The sequence below is a fragment of the Coenobita brevimanus genome, chromosome 27, assembly GCF_032717465.1.
Source record: "Coenobita brevimanus isolate Jiangsu-jjx chromosome 27, ASM3271746v2, whole genome shotgun sequence".
In the NCBI taxonomy this organism is placed as follows: domain Eukaryota; kingdom Metazoa; phylum Arthropoda; class Malacostraca; order Decapoda; family Coenobitidae; genus Coenobita; species Coenobita brevimanus.
Window position 1 is genome coordinate 13,567,414 of NC_136980.1, and position 14,862 is coordinate 13,582,275.

Below are 14,862 nucleotides of genomic sequence, written 5' to 3' on the forward strand. Positions count from 1 at the left end.
GCATAGGTAGTACTACTGTCTCATCATCTTGAGCGCTCAGACGTAACAAGAGATTGGCACTGCTTTAAACCGCTACCTCCTCATCCGGAACCTTAACTGTAGAAAGAGTTAACCATGACTAAAAATGTGATCCCTCCATCCTGGACGCGCAGCTGTGGCAAGAGACTAGCGCAACTAAAGTTGCTATCTCTCCATCCTGAACCTTATATGCAGCAAGAGATATGCACGACTACAACTGCCATCATCCCATCCTGAACGCTCAGCTGCAGCAAGAGACTAGCATGAAAGTATAGAGAAAATTACATGTGTAATGAAATGGATCGAGCGCCGAAGCATTACCATTTAGTGTCACTAGGGTACGGAATAAAAGCTGGAAAAAACATAAAAATCTCCGTGAAGTTGCCCAAATTATATTATTCACGATATTTTGCAAAACATTCCTAGAGCTAAACATCTGGTGATTAAATTTTGCAGCATACATCCCATTAAGAATACACAGCCAATGCATTGTATTCATGTAAATCACCAGCATATGAATGCGAGTTTCACCACAGTGATATCAGAAACAAATACTGAAATAGAAAAGACAGAAATTAAGAATGCTTCTTGGAGAATGGACTAAAAGAATGAACCGTGAACGCGTATGACGATATAACCATTAAGATAACAGTCAAAGACTGGCATAAGCACTGGGTATATTAGATCTACAAAGGCGATTAAATTCTATTGGAACAGTATTCCTATCATTGAGGAATGAAAATTTCAGACAATATTGTTATGGGTAAACATGTGTTCACTTTCTTCTCCAAATATGGGAAGCTATTCAACAGCAGAAAACATGGTCAGAACACAGAGGTGTCATTAAGGAATAATACATGTTGATGGTAATAAGCCTGACGTCCCTCACAGGAAAGAATCTCAGTTAACAAAGAGAATTCAGTATGATAGCCGAAGTACAAGAGAAAGTATTAAATGGACCACTCCCTATGGAAAACGTCTTTAGTTCATTTCATTCGTCACCGAAAACTAAGAACGGATCCAGATGTCAACAAGCTTAAATTCGTCGTATTCTGGGAGTATGTTTGGACTTTTTCCCTATCGGTTTGTCTTGTGTGTATATATTATTTTATCCTATGGACAAAATACTACCCGACCATGGTGGATTACATCCCAACACCTATTCCATGCTGCCTTCTCTCTTCTCTGCACCCTGTCTCCTTGTATGCTTTTCTTCTTAGGTGCATTCCTTGTCAATTAAACTGAGTGCAGGAAGATGTTGGAGGTGAGAGCTGCTTCGCTGTTGCATGTATTCAGTGATGGAAACAGATGGGTCAACAGTTTTTTATTTCCTCATTTGGGGCTCTGGCATTATTTTATTCTGGCTGCCAGAACAAAAAAATTGCGGACACCTGAGACAACCAACAATACGGCATAGTTATAAAAAAAAAAAAAAAAAACGCAAGTTTGCCAGATACTTCTTTTCTTACTTTATCCTTGATCTGATTGTACTCCATGCTGGATCCGCTCCTGGACTTATGTATCGAGTCTGGATGGGATGCTTTATAAAGGCATTGTAGTACTGAAGCATGACAAAAAACCAGTAGGCTGAGGGAAACCTATGCATGTCACATAGGAACGTCTGATACAGTTATCACCTTCACTATTATAACGCCTTTTTCTTTATTATGTCATTGCTACCAAGAGATGATACTGTTAAAGACTTTCCGAATGTTGTTGATTTATATAGATAGATAGAGACAAATATAGATATTCCGCATTGTTCCATTTATTACCATGGGACTCTCCTAAGCTGAAAAATACCGGTACGTTTGGAAGCAGCAGCAAATTAAACAAACGACATAGATAAGAAGTGGTTGATGCTTTGGTCATACTGGCAGAGTTCTCAGTATCACTTGGCCCAGTAAGATGCCATGTCTCGGAGGAAAAAAAAACAAAAAAAAGGATGGTTGACCATCATTGTAGGCTGCTTTGCTGCCCATTACATCGCATTATTGGACAATGTTTACAACGTAGTTATTGCCCACCTTTAGAAGGCGGAGCGATAATGTTTCTGTCTGCCTCTGTGTGTGTGTGTGTGTGTGTGTGTGTGTGTGTGTGTGTGTGTGTGTGTGTGTATCTCTTCCCATTATATCTCATGAACGGTTTGAGCTATCAACATGAAACCTTCAGGATATCAAGACATGGCCAAAATCTTCGACGAGTTCGAAAATGGCCACCCGGGGTCAAGGTCAAAGTCACCAAAATGGCTGCCAAAGGCCAACTAGTTTTTATCGCCCACCTGTAGCACCATTAGCCTATATCTAATGAACGGCTTGAGCTATCAACATGAAACCTTCAGGGTATCAAGATATGACCAAAATCTTGGACGAATTCTAAAATGGGCGTTTGGGGCCAAGGTCAAGGTCACCAAAATGGCTCCCAAAGGTCATCTAGTTTATATTGCCCGCCTTTAGCACCATCATATATTATGAACGGCTTGAGCTACCATCATGAAACCTTCAGGGTATCAAGATATGTCCTAAATCTTGGACTTGGCCAACACCATATTCTGGTGGGCGATCAGCATTCGGCTCCCGAATATTTTTCTTTCATTTTGTACAATCATCGAAGCCCTGTTACCACAGAGGCAACTACTCTCTCTCTCTCTCTCTCTCTCTCTCTCTCTCTCTCTCTCAGATGATGTTGCTAAATCACTCCACTAATCCGAAGTTCACGCTACACCCTCCTCCCTCTATATGCACACACACACAGACAAGCGCACGCACGCATAAGCGCTAAGCGAAACTCACACACACAAACACACACACACACACACACACACACACACACACACACACACACACACACACACACACAGATTGGCCTTGTGCCAGTGTGAGGCTGTCAGTGTGGTAGGATAGCGTGAGTGTGAACAGTGGTAATGGCAGCGTCAGCAGACACCACCACCACCACACCGTCATGCACCCTCGCAGGCAGAATCGCTCTCGTCACAGGTAACATTGTATGCACTTTATCATATACAGCAGCTTGACTTCATCTGTTGAAAGAAGTGTTTGTTAATTTGTGTTTGCTACTTTTCCAAGGTACTGGAGAGGGATGCCTTCATGCGTTGGCACCGATATAACAGGTCGGATAAACTGCCTAGTTATACAAACGTCTCTCCGCTGCATCCCTATCCTCCGAAAGTTGGATGGTGAACTATCTGAAGAGGAATCCACCAAGTTCACGTTACAGATGAACCAGGGGCTACGAGAACTACTGCTAATGCTGCTGCTGCCTCAAGATGATTATTGTTAACATGGGAGAGCGTCCCTATAGTGATGGATAATGCAAGTTACATCTTACTGCACCATTTCAAATATTCTCCCATACCACATAGGAAGGTCTCTAGGTTGCGAGAATAAATGGAAAAAATACGTTATCGGTGACTACTGAGTAATTCTTTTGGCTCAAAATGCAATAGTTTTCAGTAAGAAATTTTAATTTAACAAATGCCTTACACAGATTATGATGCGAAATGTATGGTAAGTTCATCAGTACGAGAAGCCTCCCCTTCAGTGATTAAAATCGTCCGTCAGCTGCAAGAATAGTGTACAAAACGCCAGCTGATTGAGAGGTTAATGACAATGAAAAAACGTTATCATTTCCATAGATATTTTTGCCAGCAATGTCAATTTTTACATTTATAAAACAGATAACATGCAACATAATATCAATCCCATCAAAATGATGACGTATCAGTACATGTACTCTTGGTAACTCTAGATAATTTGAGTCATTTAAGAAAGAAGTTTTGACATGAAATGATTCATGAAGGTTTTATTTCATCGATGTGCGAAAGACTTCGTCTAAGAAATTCGTTTAAAAATAACAAAACTATAATGATAAATTAGTGAAAAGTACGTGAAGGTGTAACACGAACAATAAAATGGTAAGGAAGATGGGACAGAGAGCTACAAATACGGCTAAACTTGCACTCACAAACTGCTAGAATGACACAAAATATATAATAAATCCTAAATATCGTTACACAAGAGCCTATAATCTCTGGATAATCGCAAAAAATTTTGTATCAATGTCTTATGATACAGCTAGATTTCGTTAATATCTCAAGATCTAGATTAAAAACGCTAAATTGGCAACACTATTAGAGATGCTGCTCAGCTGACGACAACACAAGCACATTTCCCTAACCAACTTGCCAGTCACCATGATGGCTTACTACCGCCACTTGGCGACTGAGTGGCGTACCCTGCGGCATGTGACTCAGGGGCCCGTATTCTCGTTGGTTGAGGAACTCCCTAACACCTCCTCCTAAGCGATTTATTTGTTTTTTGCACGTTACTGTCCTCTTATCTTATACAAATACTTCCAATATAGCCATACTATCCATAAATAATGTACAAATAGATATTAACCATCCATATTCAAAAATAAGTCGCAAAAGGAACAGGTGTTAGGAAGCTTCAGAGATGTTAGGAATCTCCCTTAGCCGACGAGAATACGAGCCCAGGTCAGTCGTGTACAGATGATAACACAGCAAGTCTCTTACGGCCATATTCTTATAAATAATTCCTAACCTAAACTTTTCCTTCCCTTTGAAGGATTTTTCTTTCCCTTCAGTATGCTTAAAGATTTCCTTGGAAGGAAAGGAAAAATGTTCAGGTTGGTAGCCTTGTTAAACTAAAACGACCCATCCTGCTGATATTTGGTATGGTGGAGCGTTAAATTTATAAACTAATACATCAAAACACGCATATCTCGTGCTGGATAATGGAAGCACAACACATTTGAGATGTGGGAGGTCGCCACCACATCCATACTGTTGGTTTGTATTCAGGCATAAATGCCATTCTGGCCAACATCGCTGCGGTGTTCACTCCTCAAGACAATGTTTTGATAATAAATTATATTCGAGGAATATTATTATGCTTAATGTTGTTATTAGTGAGTGTAAGAATCACTTGTTAACGTCCGTCTCGTGTACTCGCATGGCGGCGCTCACTTGTTTTCTTCCAGCTGGAAGACATGAGCCGAACCACTCGTGTGACCTTGACGGCAGATTTTCCTTTTTCGGGCAAATTAACAACGAAAATGTTTCTTGAAAAGAAACCTCGTGTGACCCTGACCATAATGTATAAGATTTGTCAGTGTCAGATCATATAAGACTGGATGAATATCAGAGGTAGTACGTCGGCTGCTTAGTTTATGTCTGGCTAATTATCTCAGCCGACATGGGTAACACTTTTAAAGAGATACAAATAGCGCTTAAACATTAGTAAAGCGTTGTAAACTGCATCAATAAAATTATACAGTAACTTCCATCAACATTTTAAATATATATAAGACAATGAACCACAACAGAAAGCACAAAACTTATGAAGGACTTTTTGAAGAGACGGGTTAAGGAATTCCTTCAAGTTCCATTTCTGCTGCCCAGAGTAAAATCTTTCCCTTCTAGCGGCTCAGGAAGGGAAGGAATTTTTTAAGAATACCAATTCAGCTAAAGATTTCCTTCCCATGCCTCTACAAGGGAAGGAAATGTTTAAGAATACGGCCGTTAGCCGCCACTGCAGGACAAGTTGTTTGTAGTGCATTCTTGCTGTTGCCACACGATTTCATTCCACCTGGGAGAGCGCCCTAACACTGAAGGAGTTAAGGAATGATACAGCACACCCTCCGAAGCGAAGACTTTCTCTTAAGCTGAGTACAATTGTGAGATAACCAAAGCATAAATTCCTTACTCGGACTGAAGGGGCTATTTGATGATGCGCATTTGACATTTTATTCTAGCTACCGCCTGAGGATTTTATACAGCTTAGGGTGACTGACGGTGATGAATATTCAAACAATGTGCTGCTTGTCTTCTCAGTTTTCTTGTAGCTGTTATTATTTATTGTAAAAGTTTCAGATATTTTTAAGATGAAATTACCAGCAAAAGATGTACCAGTTTATATCTTCAGTTATTAGACCTTTGGACCGGTGTTTATTAAAGCTCTAAAGTCCTTAGGAGGACTCGAAAATCCTTATGAGTGTCCCTAAACACAGGGGAAATCCCAAGATTACGTGTTTTGAAAGCACGTAAGCGCTGTGACCTCTCACATCTCGGGGCCCAGTTAGGAATGGTGGGCAGCTGTCACCAGGACTTAAAGAGTTTCTCGCAAGCTATACAGGTAGCAAGATGGCCGACAGACAAACACCCCGAATGTGTAGCCCACACCATTTTCGCCCTCGCAGACATTTGTGATGTGTACGATGATGGTTCACACACACACACACACACACACACACACACACACACACACACACACACACACACACACACACACACACACACACACACACACACACAAGGTATGTTGTACTGTAGACTGGATCGGGTTGGCCTCGTGTATACGACTGATTTGATTTGGCATGTGATTGACAACCACACTGAAAGTAGTCAAACTGTAACTGCAGAGATAGAAGTGGCATTAGACTGAAATAATTAGCTACCTGGAAAATCAGTAGAGCAATACTGGAAAGAGCATATGCTGATTATGGTGCTGAATAACTTCACTAATCCAAAGTTCATGTTCCTCCCTCCTCCTTCCTTACACACACACACACACACACACACACACACACACACACACACACACACACACACACACACACACACACACACACACACACACATACACACACACACACACACAGTTTGAAGGTGGACTATTGTCTTGAGGCAAAGGTGTTAAATTCCTTGAGAATATCTTGTATTTAGTTTCCAATACTCCTCATCCAAAGGCAGCCGCTAGTTGGCGTCCATACACCCAATGAAGTCAGCAACGCTAATGGTGGGTATACCGTATCTACTCTTTTGATCTCGGGTAAAGCTAAATGTTGTCTGAACAACCTAACTATTACTGAACAACCCAGGTTTTTCCGCCATAACTAAATAGGTCCTGTATGGCACCTACGGATGGTATATTCTTCTTTAGAATCTGGTAACCATTTGTAGTGCTGGTTAGATTTTCTTATAAAACTTTGATGAGGCCAGTGTAATGCAATGATGGTTACTGGGCGCTGAACAAATACTTGAGATGCAACAGGCAGTCACAGTGATGGCGGCAAAACACTGTCTAGTCCAGGATAACACTTATTGCGTGGTGATAACTCTTCATCACCACTTACTTGACTGGCATGTATAGGTCATAGTTGAAGTGGCTAGGGAGAATTCATAAGACATCTTCCTTAGTAATACATTATATCTCGGTATTCTCTTGCTTGTTACTGTTATCAGATGTGGCGATATTAAAACGTTATACTTAACATTCAAGATAAAGTAAGAGGTCATTAAGCAAACACTTCGACTATGGCGTTAAATCTCAGGACACATGAACAGTTTGGCGAGACGACACCGCCTTTGTTGACTGTACGGCAGCCTAAGTCTTTGGTAACCAAGCAGTGTGTAGTTGTGTAAAATTATGCTGGTCAGTAAGATTTCTCAAGACCACACCGTCATACTGTTAGTTTCCCTGTTATCATCAGATTGGAGAAGTGCTCACCGGTTCTGTATTATCACTAATCCTTTCAGTCCGATGTAATACTGTTAATATTATATTTGCTACCACCAGGCGATATCAGTCAGCTTAGACGAATTGGAAAGGTTTAATGCAGCACTGATTAATCCCTTGATACATAATGTCTCGCCCACTTTGAATCAGTTTATATGAAGTTAGCAAGAAGATGAATGAATAATCTGAATGAATGGACTAAAGTGTACAATTGTGTTTTGATCCTGCGGTATCAGGTGGTCTCATGGAGCTTGTAAACAGAGCAGTGATATATGGATGCCGGGACAATGACAGAAATAAATATCGATTCACTTTATTATCATAAATACCGGGATTTGTGAGCAATGGCTTTCAATCCCAGTGATGCGATCGCTGGAACTCAAGAGTCTTCTCAGCCTACTGCGTGAGAGTTTAATAATTGTTCTATTAAAAAAGCAGAGTGATATTACAATCCACCATTGTACATTAAACTGTAATATCAAAACGAAAACCTTGTACATCTCAAGAAGCACTGAGTACTGAATGACTACTGTGCAGCAAGCGAAGGGCACTGAGCACTGACGGACTGAGTCTGAGTGAAAGAGAGAGAGAGAGAGAGAGAGAGAGAGAGAGAGAGAGAGAGAGAGAGAGAGAGAGAGAGAGAGCACCGGGTACTGACTGAGAAAATTGTTCACTGAGATAGCAGAGCACTCACTAGATATAATGCTAGATATTTAAAGAGTAAATTTTACTGTGAACTGATTACTGCCTGTCACTTCAGGCGGCGGGAGCGGCATTGGGCGTGCATGCTGTCAGGTGCTAGCCAGGGAGGGCGCCCAAGTGGTGGTCACTGATATCAACCTTCAGGCGGCCAAACACACCCTCACTCTCCTGCCTGGTGAGTCACTTGAGTCACTCTCTTGCCTGGTGAGTCACTCTCCTGCCTGGTGAGTCACTCTCCTGCCTGGTGAGTCACTCTCCTGCCTGGTGAGTCACTCTCCTGCCCGGTGAGTCACTCTCCTGCCTGGTGAGTTACTCTCCTGCCTGGTGAGTCACTCTCCTGCCTGGTTAGTCACTCTCCTGCCTGGTGGGTCACTCTCCTGCCTGGTGAGTCACTGTCCTGCCTGGTGAGTCACTCTCCTGCCAGGTGGGTCACACTCCTGCCTGATGAGTCACTCTCCTGCCTGGTGGGTCATTTTCCTGCCTGGTGAGGCACTCTTGCCTTGTGAGTCACTCTCCTGTCCATTGCGTCACAGACTAGCCAGAGGTAAAGTTATGTTTGCATGATGCGCCGTTGTGTTCAGTGTAATACTATGGAGAAAATGGTCAACATAAGCAACAGTCTGCTGACAACTCTCTCTCTCTCTCTCTCTCTCTCTCTCTCTCTATCATAACCTTAGCATGATTTAAGTTAACCTAACAAACCACAATAAATACATGTTTATCACCTTACAACGCCAGTTCACTTTCATTAACTAAGGGCAATCTGACAATAACATGATTATAAATATCAGGTTGTTAACTTTCTGGCTATTGGAGTGGCATAATATGGCAATTATTCAGCACCAGTAAAGTAGTCTGTTACTGTCATGGGTGATGTTTACATGTCCTCTCTAGTTCCCTCACCTTGACTTGGCCCAGATTTTCGACCTTTGGCAGCTTATCTAGCTCAGTGGCAGAAGACAGTGTTACGCCTTTATGTCCTTTCCATAGCAATTCCACGTGACTAGCAACATATTCCAGTGTTAATCTACAGTATTGTTCCAACTTTACATTTAAGAGGGACTTGACATGTTTAGGCCAAGTTAGAGTAAAAAGAGTATAGTTTCCCTAACAGCATCTCTCTTCCTAACTCTTTGCTAGATATGTCAATTACAAATTTGAATGACAGTTCATTAAATAATCACATTCTCAGACATAGGTATGTTACTGTTTATTTTGTATAAGTTTCATAAATAAAGTAAAGCTGTTATGCACTATCTAAAACAGAGTTAGCCTCACATCCCATATCAAGAATTGCTTCGTGAATAGTCCATGGTGTGGGTTGCCAGGCCATTAAGTTCTTAAAATTAAAGCATTCCATAACCACAGACTAAGGAATATAAATAATATCAACTAATTCTTCTTAATCGTATGTAATAATTTACAAAATATTTACAGTCTTATAACCCACAGTACCGTGTTAGGTGCAGTAGCATTTAAGTTCCCAGGTTCATTAGACAATCAGTCATTCGTCACAAATCAACAACTTTTTCACCGGCTTTACAAAATGCTTGAAATTAAAACCTTTGATCTGTGACACTTCCTCTGCACTGACAGCAGTGACAATATACTCAGCAAGGACAAAAAAATCAGTACAGTAAACATCGCCGGCCTGTTCATTGCATCAAACAATACATCAGTCGTTACAGATGAATAATGAGGCAAATTCTTTGCATTTTGATATATCTTGTTTATTGGTACTTAATCTTCCACCCCATGGCTATGGAGATATTCTGCATCGTATCAGATAACCTTTATTAATTTTTTTTTTTTTAATACTCAGTGTACATTGATGGTGTTCTGTTACAACATATTATCAGCTTATAGTTTTCTTGCCTTTCCATAGTTATTGAGGTACTGACAGACGAAGGTTTTGACATTAATCTTTTCTTTCGTCAGGAGTCCAGAAAGCCCCCAGTATGATAAAGGGGGTGGGGGAGGGAGAGAAAAGCTGGAAAACAGTGAAGCTATGAAAGAAAGAAAAAGCTGCGGTATAATCCTGGAGTATGCGACCACCCTGCACATAATACTCTGCTCGTTGAAATTAGATCATTTTCTCATAGTAAAAGAGTGTTAGCAGATGTTCGAAACTTCACATACCAATATATACTTGCTGTGTGAATAAGAAAACTGATAGAGAAGTTTTGAAAAAAAAAAAAGTTATTGTTCATCATAATTATCATACGAACCTCCTTTGCCACCCTAGGGCAGGGTGTGGACTACCAACGTCCAGACAGCCCAAACTAGCCCAGTCCAATGGGCCATGCTTCCATTCACTCACCATTCAAGCCCCCGGAATCCTGGCTCTATCTGATATGCCAAAAACATTCACCACTTACTGCAGCTTCACATGAACTTATCCGATAGAGTCAGTCTGGACGCTGCCACGTTCAAAAGGGGTGCCAAATCCCTAATCATGAGCTCCTTCTCACAACATTCATCCAGCCAGCTCGATCTCTTGTCAGTCCCCTACCCTCACCAACTTCCACACCTCACACCCTCATCCACCATATACCTCGCCTCCTCCCTGCTTCAAATTTGCCCAGATATACCGTTTTCACCACTCTTTTGTTATCCATTCTGTCCACAAGACCATACCATCTCAGTTAACTCTGTTCTATTCTGGTGTCCACAGACTTCCTTACTAAACACCTTTCACGAATCTCATTATTTAGTATCTTAACCACACTCTGTACTCCACATACATTCCTCAGCAGTCCCATCTGCACTGCTCTCACTCTTGACTCTTCATTTTCATGCCACACCATAGTCTTACATCCATATGTCAATGTTGGCGCTAACACTCCTTCATGTAAGCTTCGTGCAGCTGCAACACTCAAGCCTCTGTTTCTTATCAAGGCCTTCATTGATCCTTCCTTGTGTCACTCTGCTTTCCACTTCTTTTGCACACTGTCCTCTCTTTTCCGTCACTGTACCCAGATATTTGAACTCTCATCAATTCCAGTCTCTCTCCATTCACTGTAACATCACACCAGGGCCGGCTTTTTGCATAGACCATATAGGCGGTCGCCTAGGGTGCCACCATCTGGAAGGGGGCACCCTCAAAGGAAAAAAAATACATATATAATGTAAATAAGTAAAACCTCGCCGGTGGGCGCCCCTCCACATTATCTACAATGAGGTGACGTCAGTCTGCCACTATTGAGTTTAAATTATATATACCACACACACACACACACACACACACACACACACACACACACACACATATTATCTGTTTATCCATTTGTCTATCTATATAATGATCTTAATAATTCGAGTAATATATATTTTTATCTGCAGATAAAGAATAAGGAAGTAATACGGGTAAATGAAGATGGAATAATTAAAATAAATTGAATTTGGCTTAGAATATTTACATAGAGGAGTCTTGTTCATTAACTCTCCAATTATGAGGTATTTATTTCACTCCCCAGGTAGGTTAGGCTAAAATTAATACAGGAGTGTTACGAGTGTATAGTGAAATGGATTGTGAATAATGTATTAACATATTGGGTTGTCTTGTTCTTGTGTTATATTAGGTACTTTGCACCCATCTGGCTGTTCCTCACAATTTTTAATCTCCTCGAGCATTTCTAATCAGTGCAATGAAAGTGGGGACTGGGGAATAAGTTACCGTTTAATGGCCAGTGCCACTAACTCTAGAATTGTGAGTGATCGCCAGCTAGTTCAATATGAAAGTTAGTCTACCGCTGCTGAGACCAGAAGTCGCATATTTTCTAAAATCCCTCCCGCGATAGTTATTAATACACTGTACTTAAGCTTTTCATGATATTATTATTCAGTAGTTATTCTAATTTCCTAGATATGCTTTAGTGCAATAAATGCAGTAAAACAGTTACTAGAAACTTTAAAAGCACACAGGAGTATGACAGCATTTATCACTCATATATAAGCCTCTATCAGCAGCACTGGTTGAAATCCATATTTAGTTTTCTAGAGAACAATGGTTCATCTGGAAAATTCTGAAGAATATCTCCAAAGTTTTTTCATATGAAAATTAAACATTGATCAACGTCGAAATCGTCAGGAGCCGAGACTGCTTTCGCCCCTCTGAATGCTCCAAAGTAACATACAAAAGGTTCCGCGGGGAAGATGGCAGACGAGGACATACGATCTTGAGCTTGGTCATGCTAATATTTTTTATCGAAGAATCGTCACATGTTTCTTATTGCCCTGATTATTTTATTTTTGGTGGACAAATACATGAAATGGAGGAGAAATAAAGCTTATCGAGAATTAAGGAAGGAAAGAATAATATTAGTCCCTAATACAGAGATGGTAGCCTCATAATCATTTTATATGACTGTAATTTATTACAGCCTCCCTTTTAGCAGTGAGTAAAATGATTATATAATTTCTGCCTCTCTTATAGTAACACAAAGGGCACATAGAAAGAACTGGGTTTAGTTGAGCAACTTTGATGTCGAAAATTAAATAAATTGGTAATGATAGGCAGTTTTTCCTCGATTCATGACATCAGCCATTTGCACGGCACTCCGGCATCATAGACAGGTCTTGTACAAGTTCCATAGATTGCTAGTTTGACTGATTGATGCCATCTAGCGAGAAGAGCAAGAATCTGTCTATCTATCTATTGCCAGACGCCTCAATCCCGTTCGGGGTGGCCACAAACAAATCGCCCCCAAGTCTCCCTGTCCCCCGCCATTTCACTGCCCTGCTCCCAACTCACACCCCCCTCTCTCATATACCTCTCCACCCCATCCCTCCATCTCATCCTCGGCCTCCCCCTCCCTCTTCCCCCCTCCACCTCACTCACATACACTCTCTTCGCCAGTCTTTCACCCTCCATCCTCTCCACATGGCCAAACCATCTCAGTGTGTTCCTCATAACGCTTCCTATCACATCCACATCAACACCACAACGCTCCTTTATATCCTCATTCGTCAGCCTGTCTCTCCACGTGACTCCACAGGCTCCTCTTAAATAACTCATTTCCACTGCTCTCACTCTTGACTTGTGTCCTTCCAATAATGTCCAAGCTTCACTTCCGTACGTTAGAGTTGGTATCACAATACTGTCATGTAGTAACTTTTTCACTTCCATGCTCACTTCCCTGTTTCTTATCACTGCTTTCAAAGAACCAGCAAGAAGCTAGATCTTTTGTTTTACTTTACAATGAAAAAGTCCTAGGTGCACAAGGAAGGAAACGGAGGAAAGAAGAGGAGGAAGAGAAAGCCCAATATAGTGGTATGTCGAGTTGTGTTGGCGTTAAAAATAATGTAGTTATACGTTAATGGTCATCCCAGACAGACAGACTAGCTAGGTATCTGTGTATTTACTTTCGGACGGGTATTTTTGACAGGGTGGAAGTGAAGTTAGCAGGAGAGTGAAAGATAAAAATGGTAGATTACTAGTGGAGAAGGGAGAAAAAGTGAGCAGATGGAGAGAACACTTTAAGGAATTGTTGAACGTAGAGGATGGAAGTAATGCGAGTATAAGTGGCTGGGGAATGGCTGGGAGAAGGAGGGAGGTGAGAAGACAGGAAGAAATCAGTAGGATAGAAGTTTTTGAAGCAATGAAGAAAGTTAAATCACGGAAAGCCCCAGGAATTGATGGAGTGTGTGGTGAAATGCTGAAGCATGGGGGAGAGATAGTAGTAGAATGGATGTGGAAGATGTGCAGATTGGCCTGGGAGGAAGGTAGAGTCCCGGAGGATTGGAAGTCAGGTATAATTATTCTCTTGTACAAAGGAAAAGGGGAAAAAGAAGTGTGTGGTAATCATAGGGGCATTTGTCTTCTTAGTATAATAGGAAAAGTGTATGGTAGGATACTTATTGACAGAGTTAAAGAAAGAACAGAGAAATTAGTTGGAGAAGAACAGGGAGGCTTTAGGAAGGGAAGAGGTTGTGTAGATCAGATATTCATTCTCAGATCTTTAGTGGAAAAGTTTCTAGAGAAGGGAAAGAAGTTGTATGCGGCTTTCATGGATTTGGAGAAAGCATATGACAGGGTGGATAGACTAGGATTGTGGAAAGTATTAAGAATATATGGAGTAGATGGGAAGTTGTTGAATGCTGTGAAGAGTATGTACGATGGTGCGAAGGCTGCAGTGCGTGTGGATGGTGAACTAAGTGAACTTTTCTCTTTGAAAGTTGGGTTGAAACAGGGATGTGTCATGTCTCCATGGTTGTTCAATCTGTACATGGATGGGGTAATAAAAGAGGTACAAGGTAGGGTAGTGGATGTTGGAGTGGCCCTGGTGAGAGAGGATAGTGTTTGGAAACTCCCTGTACTGTTGTTTGCAGATGATACTGTGTTGTTGAGTGAAGACGAATGGGAGCTGCAAGGCTTGGTGGATGAGTTTGGGAGAGTGTGTAAGAAACGGAATCTAAAGGTGAATGTAGGGAAGAGTAAAGTGATGGTCTTTGAGAGAGGTGAAGTCAGTGAATGTATAGCGAGGTTGGATGGTGAGGAATTGGAAAATGTGAGTACGTTTAAGTACTTGGGTAGTGTGATGAGTAAGGATGGAGGTTTGAAGGGTGAAGTGCTTGAAAGGGT

General features: G+C 41.2%; 1 protein-coding gene across 1 annotated transcript in view; it reads left to right on the plus strand.

The window, feature by feature from the left end:
• The first annotated feature begins 2,934 nt into the window (after nt 1–2,934).
• LOC145394423 ((3R)-3-hydroxyacyl-CoA dehydrogenase-like) overlaps nt 2,935–14,862 on the plus strand; it is an 88,257-nt gene continuing 76,329 nt past the window's right edge. The window contains exons 1-3 of the mRNA XM_080268290.1: nt 2,935–3,014; nt 8,338–8,458; nt 14,737–14,743. Coding sequence (XP_080124416.1) covers nt 2,942–3,014; nt 8,338–8,458; nt 14,737–14,743 — 201 coding nt within the window. The 5' untranslated portion in view covers nt 2,935–2,941. The remainder of the gene's footprint in view (nt 3,015–8,337; nt 8,459–14,736; nt 14,744–14,862) is intronic.